The following is a 23,571-nucleotide window of genomic DNA, read 5'->3' as shown; positions in this document are numbered from 1 at the left end:
AACTAGCTGTAGTCTTTGGGTACATCTGAAGGGGAGCCCCATGTAGAGAGCATTGCAGTAGTCCAGACAAGACGTCACCAGCGCATGAGTGACTGTGCGTAAGGCATCCTGGTCCAATAGGGGGCGCAATTGGCGCACCAGGCGAACCTGGTGGAACGCCCCCCTTGCCACGGCTGCCACATGGTCATCCATCGACAGCCGGGCATCTAGGAGGACGCCCAAATTGCGCGCCCGTTCCACAGGGGGCAGTTGTTCGCCCCCTATGGCCAGTGATGGAATCAACTGGTTGAACCGAGGCGCCGGTAACCACAGCCACTCAGTCTTGGAGGGGTTAAGCTTGAGTCTATTGTCCCCCATCCAGACCCGGACGGCTTCCAAACACCGGGACATCATTTCGACAGCCTCGTTGGGGTGGTTTGGGGTGGAAATGTACAGCTGAGTGTCATCAGCGTACAGATGGTATCCAACCCCAAAACCACGGATGATCTCACCCAGCGGCTTCACATATGTGTTGAACAGAAGGGGCGAGAGGACCGACCCCTGCGGCACCCCTCAAGTGAGTGACCTCAGGGCCGACCTCTGCCCCCCTGCCAACACACATTGCATCCGGTCGGAGAGGTAGGAGCTGAACCACCGCAAAACGGTGCCCCCAACTCCCATCCCCTCCAGCCGGCGCAATAGGATACCATGGTCGATGGTATCAAAAGCCGCTGATAGATCTAATAGGACCAGGATAGAGGAACAACCCCTATCCCTGGCCCTCCAGAGATCATCGACCAACGCGACCAAGGCCGTCTCCGTGCTGTGACCGGGTCGGAAACCGGACTGGCGCGGGTCTAGATAATCGGTTTCTTCCAGGTGTCGCGGAAACTGCTGTGCCACCACATTCTCTACAACCTTCGCTAAAAAGGGAAGGTTGGAGACGAGGATGAAAAAAGCATGCCAAAAGTTGGGGGGGAGCGCTGATCACGTGCACATGCTTGCTGGGGTCACACACATAGCATTATGTATGTGGCATGCCCACATACGACCCCCCTGCAACCGCTCCCCCACTTTTGGCACGTGAGCCAAAAAAGGTTAGCTATCATTGGCATAGAGTTACAAAAGGACTGAGGACTAGAAACTTAAGCGGTCCCAAAGGTGCTTTTTCAAAAGGCAACTGGACTTTCTGGTTTTCTTTGAAGATGTTTTGCTTCTCACCCAAGAAGCTTCTTTAGCTCTGACTGGATGGTGGGGAAAGGAAGGATCATCCAGTCAGAGCTGAAGAAGCTTCTTGGATGAGAAGCAAAATGTCTTCAAGGAAAAACCAGAAAGTCCAGTTGCCTCTTGAAAAAGCACCTTTGGGACAACCATGACTTGGATGACTGAGAATCTCCATAGACTGTTAGGAAAAGGGACTGGAAGATTTGGGTATGCTCAGCGTTTCCTACTTGATTAACTTACAGTGAAAATACCCCTGAAATAAATTAACCCTAATGGCAAAATGGACAACATATAAATGTAATAAATAGGGAAAATATTTATGAAATAAAAATGCCATCATGAAGAATAAAAGAAGCAGTACAACAAAATATTGGAGAAAATGATCTAACACAGTTAAGGCCTGCCGAAGTAAAAGCTGAACCCCCCACACAATTTCTTGGCAAGACAGAAATCCCAGTCTATTTTGCACAGTCATCAAAAACAATGAAAGTAGGGAAGGACTCTCCACCTTATACCCAGCCACACCTTATAAGAAGTATATAACACACAGTACTCTCTGCCAATGATCTCAAAGAGCAACTGCAGTTCCACTTGGAAGAAATGCAAGTCCTCCTTCCCTCTGTCAGCACGGATGGCAAAGAACTGACCCCTTCCTAGCGTGAACAATCCTGGGCATGTGGCAGAAGAGATCTTGTGGAGGTACTTTGGGGGCCGAGAAGGACTGTAAAAAGGAACTTCAAACAACAAGGGAGGGGGATATGGGCTCTTCTGAGCCTCTCAACCTAGGATTCTTTGTCTTTTCCACCCTAGAGCAACATAGGTATGATTATTTGGGGGGGGGGGCACTAATTGGCCTAGGATCGTATTAAAAGGGATCATCAGACCTACACGTGGAGACAGTGGTGGGATTCAAACATTTTTACTACTGGTTCTGTGAGCGTGGCTTTGTGGGTAGGGTGTGGCTTGGTGGGTGTGGCAGGGGAAGGATGCTGCAAAATCCCTATTCCCTCCCCATTCCTGGGGGAAGGTTACTGCAAAATCCCCATTCCCTGCCCACCCCACTAACCTGCTTTCCATCTCTGTTCTCCTGTTCAGGGCAACAAAAGATCAGATGGGAGGCGAGGGGGGGGGGGGAGCCTATTTACCAGTTCTCCAAGCACTATGCTACTGGTTCTCCACAACCTGTCAAAATTGGCTGAATACCACCTCTGCGGAATCAAGAAGCTTGGCAGAGAAGGAAGAAGAGCAATAGCCCTTAGACCAGTGTTTCTCAACCTTGGCGACTTTTAAGTCCTGTGGACTTCAACTCCCAGAATTCCTCAGCCAGGGGAATTCTGGGAGTTGAAGTCCACAGGACTTAAAAGTTGCCAAGGTTGAGAAACACTGCCTTAGACTTATATACCACTTATATACAGTGCTTTACTGCCCTCTCTAAGTGGCTACAGAGTCAGCCTATTGCCCCCAACAACCTGGGTCCTCATTTTATCGACCTCAGAAGACTAAATGAGCTTGGTGAATTGGGCCTGGTGAGATTTGAACTGCCAAACTGCAGGCAGGCGGCAGTAAGCGGTCGGTGTGCCTTGCGGTTGGAGTCACCCGTCTTTTGTAACTCTGGCCACAGGGATTTAATTGGATCGGGCAGCAGCAAAAAACAAAAAACCACACAGAGAGAGAGAGACACAGAGCGAGGCTGTTTCGCCAGGAGTCCGGACTCGGCGGTCTTCCGGCAGGCTGTCATTTAGGCCAGGGGAGGGGCTGGAAAATTCTCGGAGTTGAACTCCTCCAGGCTTAAAGTTGTCAAGATTGGAGACCCCTGATTTAGGCTCAAAAGCTGCAAGACGCGGGGGAGGAAAGAAACCGTCGGGCGCTGCACGCTCGGAAGTCCTCGGAAGGCGGAGGAGTTTCTTCGCGTTTTTTCAGCGCTTTTGATTGGCAAATCGCAGCAAGGGGGAAGCCAATTAACAGTAGAAAACTCCGTCCCCGACCGATTCGTTTTCTCGTGGTAGCCCCGTAAACCACACAGATCTGCAACGCAGGAGGAGTGAATAGCAACCGCTGCGGTGTTGGCCGAAGAAGGAAGGGAGAAGCGGGTAACTTTGGCAAGCTACATCCCCCCTCCCTTCTTTCTTTCTTTCCATTCCTCCCTCCTTTCTTTCTTTCCATTCCTCCTTCCCTTTTCTTCTTTCTTTCTTTCCTTCTTTCCATTCCTCCCTCCCTCAATCGATTTAACACAAATTTAAAAAATTGCCCTTTAAATGGGATTTTAACCAGAGGCTTAAGCTACATCGAACCGGGCTTCCGTCTCAAGTGGAGTTCCTTGGGACGGAAGGAATGGGTGGGTGGGGGCCTGTCCTCCCCTCCGGCCTCCCCTGCCAGCCCTTCCTGGGGGCCAAAAAGCCTCTGAGCTCAGTTTAGCACGCAGGGCAGGACAGGACGGGCGGCGGGGGCGGCAAATGCAGCGTCCAGGTCCAAGGCGGCTTTAATCCTGGCATGTGCCTGCCTGGGCGAGAACCCGTCCCGCCAGCTGAAGCAGGTGGTCCGACTGCCCCGCCGGTCTCCTGCTCTCTGGGCGCCTTCGATCCCCTGTGCAGGCGGCTGGGCTGAAGCCGGACGTCGGTCGGAACCGAGGCTGTTCCGCCACCCAGAAGAACCTGTCTCTCTCCCCCGCACGGATGATGCCACCATCCGTGCGCCTTGGGCGTTTAGTCCTGCCAGCCACATGACCATGGAGACGTCTTTGGACAGCGCTGGCTGTTCGGCCTAGAAATGGAGATGAGCACCGCCCCCTAGAGTCGGGAATGACTAGCACATATGTGCGAGGGGAACCTTTACCTTATATATATATATATATAGAGAGAGAGAGCCAAACAGTGTGGCCTTTTGTAATTGACAGATGGAAATGTCAATGCACAGATCTAAGATTTTTTTGGTATGTCATTCAGTTGGCTGATAACCTGGAACCACCATGATCGGTTTATGTTATCTTTCAAGTTCAATGTTCAGATATTGATACTTTCTGATGATCTCCAATTCTTTGTCTTCTACTCTCTCCTACTCTCTCCTGGTATTTCCACATTACTTATAGAAACTTTCTTCTTTTCAACCACTTGCATCTGATGCGGTTTGAGCCAAGACTTTATCAGCCTTATTGTGCAATGAGCTAAGTATACGATCTACTGTTACTTCCGCCTCTTTACACAATCTGTGCTTTGAATCAATTGGCGATTTTTCAAATCTGGTCTTGATTGAAGGAAGGAGAGCAACATCAACCCCTGTGCGATGTGGGGGCCGAGTGGGACTGGGAGTAAATACAGGTAATCCTCGATTTACAACAGTTCATTTAGTGACCGTTCAAAGTTACAACCCTGAAAAAAAGGGATTTATGACCGTCTTCCCACAGTTACCACCTTTCCAGCATCCCCACGGTCATGGGATCAAAATTCAGATGCTTGGTAACTGATTCATATTTATGACCTTTGCTGTGTCCCTGAGTCATGAGATCCCCTTTTGCAACCTTCTGGCAAGCGAAAGTCAGTGCAGATTCACTTAACAACCAGGTTACTAGCTTCTCAACTGCAGTGATTCACTTAACAATGGAGGCCAGAAAGGTGGTAAAATTCACTTAACAAATGTCTCACTTAACAACAGAAATCTCTTGGCTCAGTTGTGGTCGTAAGTCGAGGACTACCTGTACTGTGGAAGTGGCGGGATAAGCATGCAGTTGTGGGTGGGATCCTGGCTGTGGCCTAACAAGGCTGAACGGGCTCCTGGACAGCAGCTGGGCCTCTCAGATTTGTGCATACAGGTAGTCTTCAGCTTAGACTATAATTGAGCCCAAAATTTCTGTCACTAAATGAAACATTTGTTAAATGAGTTTTGCCCCATTTGACTACCTTTCTTGCTGCAGTTGTTATTAAGCGAATCACCACAGTGGTATCACAATGGTTAAGTGAATCTGCCTTCGCCGTTGACTTGTCAGAAGGTCGCAGAAAGAGATCATGTCACCCCCTGGAACACTGCAGTCGTCATAAACGTGAGTCAGTTCTCAAATGTCTCAATTTTGATCATCTGACCGTGGGGATGCAATGGTAAGTGTGAAAAATGGTGATAAGTCACTTTTTTCATTGCCGTCGTAACTTTGAATCGTCACTGTTGTAAGTCGAGGACTACCTGTATTTCACGGCTGAGATTCAGTGGAGTTGCATTTTGAGGCTTGGCCAGAATCATGCCAGGTTCCTTTGCCTGAAGGTTAATTGTCTTCCAACAACAGCTTTGCTTTGGAGAGACTAGAGCTGTGATGGTGAACCTATGATACACATGCCCGAAGTGGCACATGGGGTCACGTCGTCCGGTACACGCAGCATTGCCCATTCCTCTTCTGGGTTTCTGGCACACATGCGCACGCAATGATCAGCTGGCCTTCATATGTGTGGCAGTGCCAGAACCTGGAAGAGCTGGTCTTTCGTTTTCCGGCGTGAACATGCGCGCCGGCCAGCTGATCGGCGCATGCACATGCGCAGCAGTAACCAGAGTGCAGAAAACGGAAGTTCATTTTCTGGCCTGCGTATGCTCCCTGGGCAGCTCCTTGTGCACGCGCTCTGTGCCAAAAAGGTTTGCCATCACTGGACTGTGCAGGGGTCCTGCGTGTGGAGGCTTTATTTTGCAAGCAGGGTGCGCACTAGTTTGGATCACACGTGTACTAAGGATATTGTGGTGGAATGATCAGTAGGACTCGTTTAGTATGTTTGGGTGAGTAGGTGTGTTTTCTAGTCTTGTGATGAGGTTCCTGCTGTGGGCAGCATGAAGAAACAGTGTTTTGTGACTGTGAGGCCTTTGGGACTGTGAGAGCTTTTTGATTGTGAGGACTCCCACAGCAAGGGAAGACAAATAGTTTTTCTTTAAACTCTTTTGTAATAATTTTATTGAACATTATAGTTTAAAAAAATAAGAACTAAAACCAAAGTAAAAAAATAAATAAAAGTAGAAAGTGCAGAGACTGAAGGAAGAAAATTCAGAAAGAAATGACTTTCCCCTCCATAATAAGTATAAGCAATTTTAGTAAATTATTAAATAAATTATTTAATAAATTAAACCTTCTTTAATATTTCAGCCAAATATGTCTTCTTCCCATATACTGTATTTCTTCTTCACGTATCTCATCTCTTTTTCCATAAACAAATCTTTAAAACCTCTTCACTTAGTCAGGTTAGCAAAATTCCATTAAAGATTAGTAAAGATAACCATCTACTATAACCTTAATCAAATAAACCAACTTTACTTTTACTTTTTACAATCTTCCTACTTAATCTCCCCAAATAATGTCCTACAAAGTGATTTCTTGCTTTATCTTTATATCATGTCTCTTCTGCCAAGCACTGGACTGTGGTTAATTTCTTGGCTGCTTGTTCCTTTGCTATTAATAGTTGATCCTAAAAGACAAAACCTGTGGTGGACGGGGGGAGGGGAAAGAACATTCCAACAGAGGGTTGTCTTATTACAACGGTCGCGGGGAGGAGGGGATGCGATGACAGGAGAAGACCACAAGGTCGGTTGGGAGACCGTGGCTGTTGGATACGCCCGGTCGTTTGTACCAACCCCCGCAATCTAGGTGGTCAGGAACTACAGAGCCAGGGCCTGAGGCTGATGCTCTGCAATGCAAGGTCCGTGACCAACAAGGCCCCCCTCATTAATGAGTTGATCTCAGAGGGGGAGCTGGACCTTGCAGGGATAACGGAGACCTGGTTGGGCCACGAGGGTGGTTTACCCCTCGTGGAAATGTGCCCACCGGGTTTCCGTGCATTCCATCAGCCTCGGGCCCTGGGTAAGGGTGGTGGGGTGGCGGTAGTTATACGGGAATGTCTAGAGCCGAGGGAGTTCACTGTACCTCAGATACCCGGGTGTGAGTCCCTTGGTGTGAAATGGGGCCCAGGGAGGCAGTGGGGCTTGCTGATTGTATACTTGGCTCCTCGCTATGCATCAGCAGCCCTGCCCGAGCTCCTCGAGCTGATCTCAGAAACGGCAGTTGAGACCACCAAGCTTGTGGTTATGGGGGATTTCAACTTGCCGTCGACGGGGGAAGCATCCGAGGTAGCTCGGGAGTTCATGGCTTCCATGACAGCCATGGACCTGACCCAATTAATTCAGGGCCCCACACACGAAGGTGGCCACACTCTGGACCTTGTTTTTGTATCTGAACAGTGGACGAGTGATCTGGGAAGAGGGGATGTAATCATCACTCCCCTGTCATGGTCAGATCACTCATATCTCCGGCTGGACTTCCCTGGCGCTACCCCCCACCGCGAGGAGGCGGAACCAAACTGTCCAAGTTGGTACCGCCCCAGGCACCTGATGGAACCGGACAGGTTCTAGGTGGAGCTTGGGCCATTCCCTGTAGCCCTGACCCGCTCTCGCTCCGAGAACCTAGTGGCCGCCTGGAATAGGGCGGCCGCTGGGGCCCTGGACCGAGTTGCGCCTTTGCGGCCTCTCCTGCGGCGACGACCCACCCGGGCTCCTTGGTTTACCGAGGACCTGAGGGTGATGAAGCGCCATAGGAGACGCCTAGAGGGCAGGTGGAGGTCCTCACGCTCCGAATCTGATCGAACACAGGTAAGAGCCTATTCACGGACCTACCTTGTGGCATTAAGAGTGGCCAAACGTAGACATTGTGCCACTCTTATTGCGTCCGCCGATAACCGCCCTGCCGCCCTGTTTCGGGTGAACCGCTCCCTCTTATCACAGAGGACGCGGGAAGCTCCTTTACAGGGCAGAGCAGAGGAGTTTGGGGAATATCTGTAGGACAAAATCGCTCAGATCCGGAGCGGATGGGCCCCCTTCAGTGGACCAGAGGAGCCGTCAACAGTGAGTCTTGTGAGACCATTCTGGGAGGAGTTTGATTCTGTTGCCCCCGAGGATTTGGACAGGTTGCGTGGACGGCTGCGACCGACCACATGTTTAATGGACCCGTGTCCCTCCTGGCTGGTACTGGCATCCTGGGAAGTGACACGAGGCTGGCTACTGGGCTTGGTGAACGCCTCATTGGGCGAGGGGTCCTTACCTACCGCCTTGAAAGTGGCGGTGGTGAGGCCCTTACTCAAGAAGCCTTCCCTTGACCCGATGGAGCTAGCTAATTACCGTCCAGTCTCCAACCTTCCCTTTTTAGCGAAGGTTGTAGAGAATGTGATGGCACAGCAGTTTCCACGACACCTTGAGGAATCCGAATATCTAGACCCACGCCAGTCCGGCTTCCGGCCCGGACACAGCACGGAGACGGCCTTGGTCGCGTTGGTAGATGATCTCTGGAGGGCCAGAGATAGGGGTTGTTCCTCTATCCTGGTCCTATTAGATCTGTCAGCGGCTTTTGATACCATCGACCATGGTATCCTATTGCGCCGGCTGGAGGGGATGGGAGTTGGAGGCACCGTCCTGCGGTGGTTCGGCTCCTACCTCTCCAACCGGACACAATGTGTGTTGGCAGGGGGGCAGAGGTCGACCCTGAGGCTACTCACTTGTGGGGTGCCGCAGGGGTCGGTCCTCTCGCCCCTTCTGTTCAACGCATATGTGAAGCCGCTGGGGGAGATCATCCGTGGTTTTGGGGTGGAGTATCATCTGTACGCTGATGATACTCAGCTGTACATTTCCACCCCAAACCACCCCAACGAGGCTGTTGAGGTGATGACCCAGTGTTTGGAAGCCGTCGGGGTCTGGATGGGGGACAACAGACTCAAGCTCAACCCCTCCAAGATTGAGTGGCTATGGCTACCGGCACCCCGGTTCAGCCAGTTGATACCATCACTGGCCATAGGGGGCGAGCAATTGCCCCCTGTGGAACGGGCGCACAATTTGGGCGTCCTCCTAGATGCCCGGCTGTCAATGCATGACCATGTGGCAGCCGTGGCAAGGGGGGCATTCCACCAGGTTCGCCTGGTGCGCCAATTGCGCCCCCTACTGGACCGGGATGCCCTACGCACGGTCACTCATGCACTGGTGACGTCTCGGCTGGACTACTGCAACGCCCTCTACATGGGGCTTCCCTTGGGACGCGCCCGAAGACTGCAGCTAGTCCAGAACGCAGGCGCGCGGGCCATTATGGGGAGTACTAGGTACTCCCACGTAACACCGCTCCTGCGCGAGCTGCACTGGCTACCTGTGGTTTTTCGGGTGCGTTTCAAGGTGTTAATCACCATCTTTAAAGCGCTCCATGGCACAGGACCTAGCTACTTGCGGGATCGCATCCTACCACATACTTCCCTGCGACCAATTCGCTCTCACAGGGAGGGACTCCTCCTGGTGCCGTCCACTAAGCAATGCCAACGGGCGGCGCCTAGGAGTAGAGCCTTCTCTGTGATGGGCCCAACCCTCTGGAATGACCTCCCCCCCGATATCAGAACCACTACCGACTTCCGCTCCTTCCGACAAAAACTGAAGACTCACCTGTTCCGTTTAGCCGGCCTGGCCCATTCATAGTCTTTCTTACCTCCTGGCAGATATTTTTAATTGGGTACTTTTAGGGGTTATTTTTAAACACTGTTTTAATTTGCTTTACTTTAGGTACAGTTTTTTACAACCTCCTCTTTTAAGTAATGTTTGTATTTATTCCTATGTATTTATGTTTTTTAATCTGACTGTACACCGCCCCGAGTCCCTTTTGGGAGAGGGGGCAGTATAAAAGCTTGAAATAAAGTAAAGTAAAGTAAAGTCCAATACTTCCATATGTTCGTTGTTCAGTACTGAGGCTGATTCTGATATCTGTTGTTATTAGTTGGTCTTTCCATTTAATCTTTATATTGCATCTTAAATGCATCAAGAAAAGCGTACTCAGGAATGAGTGATACCAATTTCTTTCCTTTCCATCCAGTCTGATTCCTGATATATGTATATTTTTTACAGACAAACTTGGATGATGCCAGAAGAAATTAAAGGTGAGGCATTCAGATCTTTCTTTCACCTTGCTGAGAGGTACAGAAAGCAAGAGAAAAGTCGTAGAATACTGATGAAGTCAGAGGAAAACCCTTAATTGATTCTATGGCTAAAAACTTTGCTGTCTATTCTAAGCAGAGAAATCACAAAAGATGTAAGGCAGGCATGAATTGGAAAAGCAAACATTGGATGGGCAAAAGTTTTGATTTGCAATATCTGGAGATGACTGGGTTCAAGTTAGAATTTGAGAGAATGGTAAGAGAACTGATTACCAGCAGGACTGTTTCCTTCAGTCATCCTTCACTCCTATGATATAAGAGCTGTATTGGAAACAAATATTCTAAATCGGGTGAAGCAGGAAGAGAATTTGAGAGGATTCTTCCAGATGATCTATGTATGATGCACTTAAAAGTTTAGAAGATCATACATACTTGCTTGTGCAAAAGCAAGCAGGTCTTCCAATATGTCCCCCCAAAAGCAATGGAAGTACCCCAGATCTAGGCCCCATTTTGTCCTATGACATGGGCACCACTTCCTAATATGTTGCAAAATTATTTATTTCTTTAGCATATGGCAAATACATGGACTGATGGTAGTTCAAATGATCAGACATTGGGCCGGTGTAAGCTCTTGATGGCCATTCGGACACAATGTGATGAATATTTTCACACAACATAGTCACACTGAGGGGTACTCTGTCTTGTGGTTTGTCAGGTTCAGAAGCGATAATTACTTTGGCCTTTTTGAAATCCGGTGGAAGGTGTAATTTGCCGAGCCAATTCTTCTATTGTGGGGTCCAATTCTGTTTAAAGCAGACCCTTCTTCCACACAGTATCGTATGCTGCTGTAAGGTCAATGAACACCGCTGTGGTTTTTAAGCCTCGCTGGAAACTAGCCTTGAAATATGTCCTGTTAGGCTCAGCACCTGATTAACACAACTATCTGTCGCCCTGTATTTAGAGAGCCGGGAGTTCTACAATGGTGTCTGGCTGCCAACTGTCGTTAACTGCCGATTCTAAACTGCCAGTTTGGCTGCCAGTTGTTGCTAGTCGTTTGGTTCATACTGCTGTTCTGCCTGTGAACTTTCAGCAGTGCAGGATTTGGGGATCTTATGGGTTTCAGCTACTTAAAATATTTCTTTAAATTGTTTTGACAGAGAAAGATATGGAGTCCTATTTGGGTATTGGGGGCAGCGTCTTCCCAAGAGCAAAAGTAGAGCATTTGGGGGATTTTCTGCTTTCCCTTAAGGGCAGAAGGAGATTCTGGGTGTTGTGATCATTTGATTCCTGAGGTGACAATTACACCTTCCACATGTTGTCTTCTGCCTTCCAGTATTGGTAGAAGGAGTTTCTCGATACTGTGATTGTTGGACTCCTGGGATGACAACTGGAAGCTGTGGCGGAAAGAGGGCAAGAAATGCTGGTCACAACAAAGGTGAACACCTGCCTGGGGATCTTTGAGGGGCAAATAATAAAGTGTGTGGAGCTGTGACACACCTATGTTAAAAACCAGGATTCTTTATTTTTTCCCCCCTGGTTTTATGAAGGAGACGTTGGGTCTGTGCCTTCTTTTGAAAAGAAGAACTTCACACAAAACTGTCGCAAAGGTGCTTTTTCAGGAGGCAACTGGACTTCCTTGTTTTTTTCTTTGAAGACGTTTCGCTTCTCATCCAAGAAGCTTCTTCAGCTCTGACAGCATGATGGATAAATCCTTCCATTCACCATCATCGAGTCAGAGCTGAAGAAGCTTCTTGGATGAGAAGCGAAATGTCTTCGAAGAAAAAACAAGAAAGTCCAGTTGCCTCCTGAAAAAAAGCACCTTTGGGTCAACTATGACCTCGATGACTGAGAATCTCTACAGACTTTCACACAAAAGTGGCTTTAGGGTCAACATTACCTTTTGTGAGTTTTCCACATCACCTTAATAGGTATTTCCCATTTCCAATGAGATATTGGAAGACTGCTATCATGTCTCCTCTAGTCCTTCTTTTCATTAAACTAGACATATCCAGTACCCGCAACCGTTCTTACGTTTTAGTCTCCAGTCCCCTAATCCTCTTCATTGCTCTTCTCTGCACTCTTTCTAGAGTCTCAGCAAAGATGTTGAGACTCTAGAAACATACGACTACGGACCTCCGCTCCTTCCGCCGGAAACTCAAAACCCACCTGTTTCACCTAGCCGGCCTGGCCTAATTCCAGCTTTCCCACCTCAGTTTGTATTTTTAAATTTTATGGTTTGGTTTTAAGGTTTAAGTTTTTAATTCTTATAAATTTGTACAGGGGATATTTAATTCAATTTTAGTTATTTATATTATCGAGTGTATGGTTTTTAAATTTGTACCTGTACACCGCCCCGAGTCCCTTCGGGGAGAGGGGGCGGTCTAGAAGTTTAATAAATTAATTAAATTAATACTTGAACTATACATTGTGATATTACATTTTAGGACTTGGATAAGACACAGTTGTTGCCAGCTTTTTCTTCTGGCAGGTTTGTTCCCATTTTAGAGTGATGGGATTGAGATTGATTGTGTGTCTCTCACAAATGTGAGAAGGATGTAGGCTATTAGCCACTCCACAGCCAAGTCGTAAAATGGGGCAAATTTGCTTAATACATGTTTCACTTAACAACAGGAATGCATCTGGTGGTGATTCTGTCTATCCCACATTTTTCTAGTTTACCAAGAAGTATGTTGTGGTCATCTTTGTCGAATGCCTTGCTGAAGTCTAAGTATACTATGTCCATAGCATTTTAGGGGTCTGCCATTTTAGTCTGTCAAAGAATAAATAATATAAATAAAATCATGAACTTCACATCCTAATATTTTTCTGTCTGTTTTTCAGCTCTCATACCTAAGTGCATTTCAGACAAACTATTCCCTGTAGGAGCTGTTGTAGTAATCACAGCTTTGATCATTACTAGCATTTCATTGGCTGGTAAGTAAGGAGATCTCCATTGTTTTGTTATTGTTTAAATCAAGATCATCCCATGCATGAATGATTACATTTAAGACACAGAATGCTACGGAAGTAGGTAGCAGCAACTACGACAGCGATGGCGAACCTTTTTTGGCTCGCGTGCCATAAGTGGGGGGAGTGCAGGGGGGTTGTGTGCGGGCGTGCCGCACCCATAATGCAATGCGTGACACCCCCCCAGTGCGCATGCACGGACTACAGGCGCGACACCCCCATTTTTACATTCTTTTTTCGCCCTCCCCAGGCTCCACAGGATTTATAAGAGCCTGGGGAGGGCGAAAACAGCCTCCCCCGTTCCCCCGGACGCCCCCCGGAGGCTTCAGGGACCATCAGGAGGCTTCCCTGACTCCTTTGGAGCGCTCAAAACAACCCTCCGAGCAAACCGGAAGTCACTTCCGGTTTGTTCGGAGGGTCGATTTGAGTGCTCCGAAAGCTTCAAGGACCATCAGGAGGCTTCCCTGACGCCTTTGGAGCGCTCAAAACGACCCTCCGAGCAAACTGGAAGTGACTTCCAGTTTGCTCAGAGGATCATTTTGAGCGCTCCGAAGGCTTCAGGGACCGTCAGGAGGCTTCCCAGACGCCTTCGGAGAACTCAAAACAACCCTCTGAGCAAACCGGAAGTCCGTTCCTGAACTTCCGGTTTACCCGTAGGGCCGGTTTTTTGCGCTCCGGAGGCTTCACGGAAGTTCATGAAGCCTCCGGAGGGCCTTGGGAGGTGGGGCGGGGAGGCTCTTTTCACCCTCCCCAGGCTCCTATAAAGCCTCTGGAGCCTGGGGAGGGCGAAAAATGACTTTTAAAAAAGGGTGAATTCAGCTGGCCAGCACACGCATGAGTGCTGGCCAGCTGACAGGGCAGCGCCTCGCGTGCCCTGACAAATGGCTCCGAGTGCCACCTGTAGCACGCGTGCCATAGGTTCGCCATGACTGAACTAGGAGTAAGGAGTGTCAAATAAGTCAACATGATGTTTGTGCCAGTGCAACTGAATCCCAGTTGGAGTCCAGACTTTTTATTATTTATTTATTTTTATGCAGTTAGAAAATTTATATTGCCACTTATTCGTACTTGGCGACTCAAGGCAGCTTAAAGGAATATAAAAACATCATATATATAAAAATAAAACTAATAGAAGAAAATAATCAAAAATAAATAAATTAATAAAATAATATAAAAGCCCCCCACCCCGGCAACAACACATCACACAAGCCAGGTAATTGGCTCCAACCCCTTCTGGGTTCCCCAGGTCCGCTGGCATAGCCAGGTCTATAGCGCCTTCCGGAAGAGTGTTAGAGTATTCTTAGAGGGGTGTCAAATGTTGCCTGCATTTCCAAAAAAGGCAAGAATGTTATTGCACTGGTGTGATTGCCTCTGGACATTTTGACACTCACAATATACCGCTTCACAGTGCTTTACAGCCCTCTCTAAGCGTTTTACAGAGTCATCATAATGCCCCCAACAATCTGGGTCCTCATTTTACTGACCTGGGAAGGATGGAAGGCTGAGTCAACCTTGGGAGGTTCAGGATCGAACTCCAGCAGTGGTCAGAATCAGCCTGCAATACTACATTCTAACCACTGCGCCACCATAGCTCTGGGGTCAGGAAGAAGATAACATGATCCAACATGAACAAACTTGCATTTGATTTTAATGCCTTTTCGTTCTTGACCATTTCTCTTGCTTTATTGCACAAACCCAAATACAGTCGTTCTGAACTTATGACCATGATTGAGCCCCAAATTTATGTTCTTAAGTGAGGCATTTGTTAAGTGAGTTTTTGCCCCATTTTACTATCTTTCTTGTTACCGTTGTTAAGGAAATCATTGCAGTTGTTAAGTTAGTAACATGGTTGTTAAGTGAATCTAGCTTCCCCATTGACTTTGTTTGTCAGAAGGATGGCAAAAGGGGATCATATGACCCCGGGATGCTGCAACCATCTTAAATATGAATCAGTTGCCAAGCATCTGAATTTTGATCGTGTGGCCGCGGGGATGCTGCAACAGTCATAAAAACGGTCATAAGTCACTTTTTCCAATGCTGTTGTAACTTTGAAGAGTCAGTAAACGAACTGTTGTAAGTCACAAATTTCCTATAGTAGGTTTCTGCTGTGGGTAGGTGGGTGGATTGGCTTTTGTATCAATCTTGGCTCCTAACAATTGCCTGGAGTAGTCCCTAATGGTTTTTTGGCAAGCCTTTGGAAGTGGTTTTCCCCTGTCTCCTTTTCCTTCTTAGGTCTGAGAGAGAGTCACTGGCCTAAGGTAACTCAACTGGGTTTGTGTCTAACCCAGAACTAGAACACATTGCAATATAAGCAGAGGTGGTATTCAGCAGGTTCTGACCAGTTCTGGAGAACCGGTAGCAGAATTTTTGAGTAGTTCAGTGAACCAGTAAATTCCATCTCTGGCTGGCCCCGCCCCCATCTATTCTCTGCCTCCCGAGTCCCAGCTGATCGGGAGGGAATGGGGATTTTGCAGTAACCTTCCCCTGCCACGCCCACCAAGCCATGCCTACAGAACCTGTAGTAAAAGGTTTTGAATCCCACCACTGAATTTAAGTGTGATACCTTAATATCAACTACTCAAACCCTGTTGTCAGAACTGAAGTAGATTGTGAGTTCTATAGTTTGTCTGTTTTGCTTTATTTCTAGTTAAAGAGACAGAAACATGTTCGCCTTGTCCTCCCCTTGTAAGTGCTGCCTGCCCAGATTCCTGGATTAGATTCAATGGAAAATGCCTCTACGTATCAAAAGACGAAAGGAATTGGTCTCTCAGTTTAAGCACCTGTTCCTCATTTAATGCATCCTTGGCTGTGATTGATACTCAGAAGGAATTGGTAAGGAATAAGGAGACATCATGATTAATTTCTTACACTTTCTTCTTCCAATTAGCCCTTTAAATGAGGATTTTACTACACATTATCTCCCTTCTCCTAGGATTTTTGGATGAATATTTTCCGTTCCTCTCATTACTGGTTTGGTCTCTCAAGGAAAGTTAACGGGATCTTGGAATGGTCCAATGGCACAGAATTTAAAAATCAGTAAGTAAGGTTTTATTTCTTTGCTTTTAGGATTTATAGAGCTATTTAACTATTCAAAGTATTTATGAGCCTCGGTGGCACAGTGGTTAGAGTGCAGTACTGCAGGCTACTTCTACTGCCTGCAATTTGGCAGTTGTCACCAGGCTCAAGGCTGACTCAGCCTTCCATCCTTCCCAGGTGGGTAAAATGAGGACCCAAAATTGTTGGGGGCAATAGGCTGACTCTGTAAACCACTTAGAGAGGGCTGTAAAATGGTATATAAGTCTAAGTGCTATTGCTATTGCTATACATCAGACTTCAGCTTGAATGACTGAAACAATAATAAAAATCAAGGTAATTTTTACCTAAGGCACTCTCCAAAAAATAAGGCACTGAAAGGGGAGGAAAAGAGAAGAAAATTGCTCAGGGAATAGCATACAAAACATCTGTTGGCTGATGTTCCCTGTGTCCTAAAGCTGGCAATTTGTCTGGAAGCATCATTTTTGCAGCGCTAATTTCTGCCCACGCAGATTGTAATTCCTTGTTCTTTTTCAGGTTCCCGGTGCGAGGAGAAGGCTTCTGTGCATATCTAAATGGAAAAGGGGCCAGTAGTACCATATGCTCCATGGAGAAACGTTTTCTCTGCAGCCGGCCAGAGAGTTATAGCAAGGCTGGAATGAAGGGAAGCCCCTGGCTGGGAGAAATGGGGGGTGGGGAGCAGAGCAATATGACCATTGAGTGACGGCATCTCAGGGAGCTCTTAACTTTTATTTGAGCTTTTATTTTATTTAAAGCTAAAAGAGTTCATTTAAGAATTGTGTTGAAAAAATGCTAATAACCTCAGTCCTGAATTAGCTTTTTAGTAATTTTTGCTTTAGAATTAAGGCTAGCTAATTAGGAGCCAAGGCAATAGGCTGACTGTGAATGGCTTAGAGAGGGCTGTTAAATCACTGTGAAGTGGTATATAAGTGTAAGTGCTATTACTGACCAGTATTTTAGAGCCTGAAGTCCAACTGCACTGGATGCCTGCCAATTATGGGAGGCAACAAAGCTCTGAGACAGAAACAAGGAAGGACCCAAAGAGAAAAACGAGCCTGAAATGCCACCAAGAGAAAATTCCAAGCATTCTGAACATTTTAAAGTAGGGGTGTTAAACTCAAGGCCCAGAGGGTGGATCCGGCCTACAGGGTGCTTAGATCTGGCCTGCGGGGCCTCCCTGGAAACAGCAAAGGACTGGCCCTTAGTGCCTCTGCCAGTGAAAATGGATTTTTGCTGGCAGAGGATTGCAGGAGGCCATTGCAGCCGAAAACGGAGCTCGCAAGGGCCACAGGCAAAATCCCCAAGCTCCATTTTTACTGGCAGAGGGTTGCACAAGGCCATTGAAGCTGAAAATGGAGCTGGCAAGGGCCGCAGGCAGCACTTCCAACTCTGTTTTCACTGACAGAGGATTGCAGGAGGCAGTCACAGCCAAAAACAGCTTGTGTGATCTACGGGCAGCCCTCCCAAGCTCCGTTTGTATTGGGAGAGGGTTGTAAGAAGCTGTCACAGCCAAAATGGAGCTCAGGAGTCCATTTTCGCTGGAAGAGCGTTCAGGCCACCACAGGCGCCCCTGACACAAATGACGTCGAGTTGGCCACGGCCACCCCGGCTCCCCAAGATCAAAGACAACCCTGATGCTGCCCTCAATGACATCAAGTTTGATACCCCTATTCTAAAGTGTCAGCAATCTGTAGACAGCTGAAACTGAAGGATTTATTTCAGCACAATTATATAGCAAGTAATGGCTATATAATCCTTTTCCTCTACCCCTTGGCAATCTGCACTGATTAATGCTATAACTGACTGGGAAGAAGGTGATTTCTCTTCCTCCAAAGATCTACAGGAGAAAGAGGGGGGGGGGGCGGGACACCTTTAACCCCCCCCCAAATAAAAGCCAAGCTCACAAAGGAGTATAACATAAGTCCCAGAAATGAATAAATCAGCTAGCCAATACCCATACCGCAGAAATATATGTATACATGCAGGTAGTCCTCAACTTACAACCATTCATTTAGTGACAGTTTGAAATTGCAACAATACTGAAAAAAGTGACTTGTGAACTGGTTTTCACACGACTGTTTCTCATTCCCCATGGTCATGTGGTCAGAATTCAGATGCAACTGGCATGTATTTCTGACAGTTGCACTTTCCTGGGGTCATGTGATCCCCATTTATAACTTTCCCTCTTCTATTCTAATTCTAACGCTAATAATTCTAATGGTTATTCTTTTCTTTTCATTCTAATAATTCTCATTCCAATAATTCTTATTCTATTCCTGTGATGGCGAACCCATGGCACGCGTGCCACAGGTGGCACGCAGAGCCCTCTCTGCGAGCACGCCACCCATCGCCCCAGCTCAGTTCCATCGCGCACGTGTGTGCACCTCCTGACAGCCAGCTGATTTTCGGGTCTCTGCCACACATGTGCAGGGGGCAGGGGGCATGGGGCATGCGGGAGACGGATCACTTGTGCATGCGTGGGGATGGGATCACACATGCATGGGGGTGCAGCGGGGGCCCCTGTGGCCCATTTTTGGCCCCAGGAGGCTGCAGAGAGGCCTACTAGGCCCAAAACAGAGTGGCACGCAATTTTGGTATGTGACAACAAAAAGGTTAGCCATCACTGTTCTATTCCTCTTCTGTTCTTGTTCCCCATCTATTGTCCCTTCTGGAGAATTCCACATTTCCTAATACATCCATGTGACATCACTGCTTCTCACTGTCTTTCTTATCTGTTTATAATTTCAACTCCCTTGCGCTCCTCCTACATCATCTTTCAAGAATCTAAGAGCTACATCAAGAGAGGAAGCTGACTGGATGGGCCTATTTTGTCCTAGCAGAAAACTGTCTCATTTCCTGTACTGCAACTTTTGCTTTTGTGGGCAAAGTGTTGACAAGTTCTCACATTTCAATACAATACAATACAATACAATACAATAGTAGAGTTGGAAGGGACCTTGGAGGTCTTCTAGTCCAACCTCTGCCTAGGCAGGAAACCCTATACCGTTTCAGACAGATGGCTCTCCAACATCTTCTTAAAGACTTCCAGTGTTGGGGCATTCACAACTTCTGGAGGCAAGCTGTTCCACTGATTAATTGTTATAACTGTCAGGAAGTTTCTCCTCAGCTCTAAGTTGCTTCTCTCCTTGATTAGTTTCCACCCATTGCTTCTTGTTCTACCCTCAGGTGCCTTGGAGAATAGTTTGACTCCCTCTTCTTTGTGGCAACCCCTGAGATATTTGAACGCTGCTATCATGTCTCCCCTAGTCCTTCTTTCTATTAAACTAGACATACCCAGTTCCTGCAACCGTTCTTCATATGTTTTAGTCTCCAGTCCCCTAATCATCTTTGTTGTATCTGTATGCTTGCATCTGAAATCCGAGAGAGAATTGTCTTTGTTATTACTTGTTTTACATATATTTAGCCACTTTATTACATGTAGCAAATGAAGGCTGACGTTACAATCCTCCTAACCAGCGTCTCCTAAAAAGCTTTTTATTTAACTTGCACTTTAATTCCATATTTATTTCTCGACTACCTGACTTCTTTTAATGATCACATTCTACGCTCTGTAATTTTAAAACAATATCCTTTTGCTTATTTTATTCACACTCCTATTTGTTATTCAAGCGATTGCAAATAATGGCTAAATGAAGCCTGCCATTATTTCCTCAGTCAGACAAAACTAAGTTTACAGATTTCTCTGTGTTATTTTCCAAGCCTACATTTTACAGTCCGGCCAGCTTCTGTATTGCCTTACGGTTATTACTGTAAAATCTTCCGTGAACCAAGATTGATTCCTGTTGTCCCAAAGGTGCTTTTTTTTCAAGAGGCAACTGAACTTTGTTGTTTTTTGTTCTGAAGGTTTCGATTCCCATCCAAGAAGCTTCTTCAGCTCTGACAGGACAGTGGGGAATAGAAGGATTTATATTCCTTGCAGAAGAGCTGGTCATTTGCATCCCTTTAGAGGGTCTTTGAAGCACTTGGAGGTTTATCTGTGTCCTCAAAGTCACCTGAGTGGTGCAAATGGTTCCCGTAGTCTGCAATTTTGTCCTCTGGAAACCCATTCCTACTCCCACACCCTTCGAAGGGTGTTCATCCCAAATTGTATCCAGGTGATGATTTAAAGTGCCTTTTCAGGAGGCAACTGGACTTCCTTGTTTTTTTCCCTTTGAAGGCATTTCGCTTCTTATTCAAGAAGCTTCTTCAGCTCTGATAGGATAGCGGGGAATGGAAGGATTTGAACTGTAAAGTTTTCTTTGAACCAAGATTGGTTCCTGTTAACTTCATGGACACATTTATGCAGGTTGTGTATCAGGACAATGGTAGCCATTTGTCTTCTTCGAGGGTGTTATAATCTCTGCCGATTGGCCTGGAGCCCTAATGGTGGCTTGTCATACTGAAGGTGGTTAATGCATTGAGGAAAGATTCTGTCTCCCTACCATTTATGCCTTGCTCCTTTTCTTGCCATCTTTATTTTTAATGTTAGTATTTAATATTGCTTTCTTTACTGTTTGAAAGCCACCTCTAGGCAAGATGGACAGCCTATAAATTCAATAAATAATAATTCTGGAATTCTTATAATTCCTGCATCAAATAGTGTTTTGGATTTCATGTACGAGGAGGAGAAATGCTAACATGGCACCTGCCTGCAACTCATAAAGCAGCCACTTCCGTTTCCTTTGCATTGCAAATAGCAAAGCATATCCAAAGTACCGTAAACCTTAAATGTTCACCCAGTGTTAAAAAAAACAAAACCCAAAAATGAGAACACCTTTTAAAATCCATGTTGTAGCCTCAAAAGGGACAAATAATGAGAATTAGCATGGAACAATCAATGGTTCAGATATTTAATTTTGTGTAGCAGAGCCTAGATAAAAGCAAACCTCTGTCGATGGAAGCTTGTAATGGGAGCCTCACTCTGAACTCAGCATAACTGACACCCAGTGTTTCTCAGAAGATGTGAAGGAAGAACCTCTGACCTCTACTCCGTTTGTGCCTTGCTCCCTTGTTTTGCCATCTTGGCTAATATTCAAACTATTTTAATGGAACTATTATTTTGATGTGTTTTCATTGATGTTTGATATGGCTGAGATATGACTTTAATAAAGAATGCATTGTCTGCAGTAGACTGTTTAGAATTTCATGTGGAAGGTGTAGAAATGCTAACTATGGCATCCGCTTGCACTCATTAAAGTAGCTGCTTCCCTTTACAGCATTGCAAAGCAAAGCATATATCCAAAGCCCTGTAAATGTTCACCCAGAATAAAAACAAAAGGCCTCACAAAGGTAAATGATGAGAATTAGCATGGCACATTGGTCAGATCGGGGGTCCCCAATTCCTGGGCTCTGGCCCATTCAGAACTCGGCCACGGAAGTGGCAGAAGAGCATGCACGAGTGCATAGCTTCACTGCACATCGGGTGGTATTCACTTACCTTCCCTACTGGTTCGCAAATGTGAGCACGCACATGCTCCTCCCATCTGCGCAGATGCTCAGGCTTCCGTGGTTTGGCTAAAAAAAGTGCCTAAATGGGATGCCATAGAGCAGGGGGGGGGTGTGGACGGGGCCACCCGCGATTTCCGCTACATGTTCGGCTGAACCGGTCAAAACTGGCAGAATACCACCTCTGTTGCACATGCACTAGGAAGTGAGATGCGTGCATGGCTCCATTTGGATGAGCGGCGGTCGCGTGCCCCCTGCTTGCTCAAATAGAGCTGCGCTCGTGTGTGCTCGCCCACTGCTCATGTGGAACCATCTCCTCTCCCCCTCCCCCTCCCCCTGCTGGTCTGCAAAGCCGGAAATGTTAGAGGCTGCTGGTTCAGATGATGAATTCTGGGTGAGAGATCCCGATTTGAATCCATCCTCTTGTCATGGAAACTCATCATGCATCTCTCACTCAAAGCCTAACTCTAAGCTCAGTGGATAGATTTGAAGGAAGAGCTAGCAAAACATACTGAGATGCTTTGCAACTCTGATGCGGTTTCCTAATTAAATAGGCTAAAAACCCAAGAGTAGCTGAACCTTGTTTGCCTTTTGCAAGGCATTGAAGTCCTGGCTGCTCGCCCACACATTGGGGTCAGGGAGAGATCAGCTCTGCTGCTGGTGGTGGTTACTAATTAGTAGTTTATCTTTCAGCACCTTGGGGTGTTATGTTTGGGAATCTTGTAAGCCAACCAGAGTTACTTGAACGAGATGGGCAGCTATATTAATCATAAAAATAAAAGGAACATACTTAAAGGCCAATTACTGTAGACAATTGCTTTGTTTCCTAGGATGTTTTAAGGAACCACGTCTTATAATTCAAAGCAACTCTTTGTTATGAATCGTTTCTCTCAAGCGAGGCACTTTTTGGCATGTTGAATCCAAAGGTTTGCCATCACTGATGTAGGCTAATTCCACACTAGAGATTTACAGCATCTTCATAACCATCCAGTTTTCGTGATGGAAAGCCTGCCCTTATTCATGTTACTTTGGCACAATGATGATGGGATACCTCTAAAACGGTGTTTATCTCAGCAACTTTAATATAACATTAATGTAAGTGGACTTCAATTCCCAGGATCCCCCAGCCACCCGCTACAATAGAAGATGCTGAAAACTGGTAGATGGGAAAAGACACAAGGCAGCCTTCAAGCTCAGTTGCACCATCCACAAAGCTGTTGGAGAACTTTAAATGGCCATTTACCTTTCTGGCTTCTAAACAGGCAAAAATAGAGATGCTACATTCCTAAATGGGTTCTAGATCTATCATTCTAAGAATTTTTTAAAAAAAATTATTACTCTTATCATGCTGGTGGTGTTACCTAGTTGGGTAATGAAATGTCTGCAGGAAAACAACCAAGCTCAGAGAGCACCAAGGATCCAGGGGTGGGTTTCAATTTTTTTGAAACCCAGCCCCACGCAAACTCCTTGCCACCCCACCGACCTGGGGACGCTCCTTCCTGCCCGTTGCCAGCTGCAGTTGGCCCTTCAGTAGTCCTGCTTTCTCCTGGTGCCCCCTCCTGGCCAGGAGACCCTCTGGGGCAGCCCCGCAGCTCTGGTTGCTGCTTTCCCAACCAGTTTTCCAACTGACCAGGCGGGGTCCAGGCTGCAACCAGCGGGGAGGGGGGGTGCAACATGCAGGAGGCTCCACGCAGTTTCTTGGCTCGTCCGGGCTGCAGTTGAACCTGCTGCCCTCTCCTGCCACCACTTTCTCTTCCTGCAACGTTGCAGCATGCAAAGCTTGCCGGGCTGCAATGGAGGTGACTTCAGGATATGCTGGCTGGGGGTGGGGGGCTAGGCTAGCATGAATACAGCTTACCTGCGAGTAGGCAGGAGGAGGCAGTTGTGTGGATGCAAGTGGCGAAGGCGAGGCAGGGCGAGCGTCCAAGCGAGCCAGTTCAGGGGTGTGGCCAGCCAGCCAACACTACCGGTTCAGTGACCCATGCCC

General features: G+C 47.0%; 1 protein-coding gene across 1 annotated transcript in view; it reads left to right on the top strand.

The window, feature by feature from the left end:
• LOC309396354 (C-type lectin domain family 2 member B-like) overlaps window positions 1–19,062 on the top strand; it is a 37,891-nt gene extending 18,829 nt beyond the window's left edge. The window contains exons 2-7 of the mRNA XM_081961426.1: window positions 10,090–10,121; window positions 11,452–11,553; window positions 12,960–13,052; window positions 15,733–15,917; window positions 16,018–16,121; window positions 16,656–19,062. Of these exons, the coding sequence (XP_081817552.1) occupies window positions 10,100–10,121; window positions 11,452–11,553; window positions 12,960–13,052; window positions 15,733–15,917; window positions 16,018–16,121; window positions 16,656–16,842 (693 nt within the window). The 5' untranslated portion in view covers window positions 10,090–10,099 and the 3' untranslated portion in view covers window positions 16,843–19,062. The remainder of the gene's footprint in view (window positions 1–10,089; window positions 10,122–11,451; window positions 11,554–12,959; window positions 13,053–15,732; window positions 15,918–16,017; window positions 16,122–16,655) is intronic.
• Window positions 19,063–23,571: the final 4,509 nt, after the last annotated feature.

Source organism: Natrix helvetica (assembly GCF_964273705.1).
Source record: "Natrix helvetica genome assembly, chromosome: 1".
Lineage (NCBI taxonomy): Eukaryota > Metazoa > Chordata > Lepidosauria > Squamata > Natricidae > Natrix > Natrix helvetica.
Note: the sequence above shows the minus strand (reverse complement) of the source record. Positions and strands in the feature narration are given on the sequence as shown.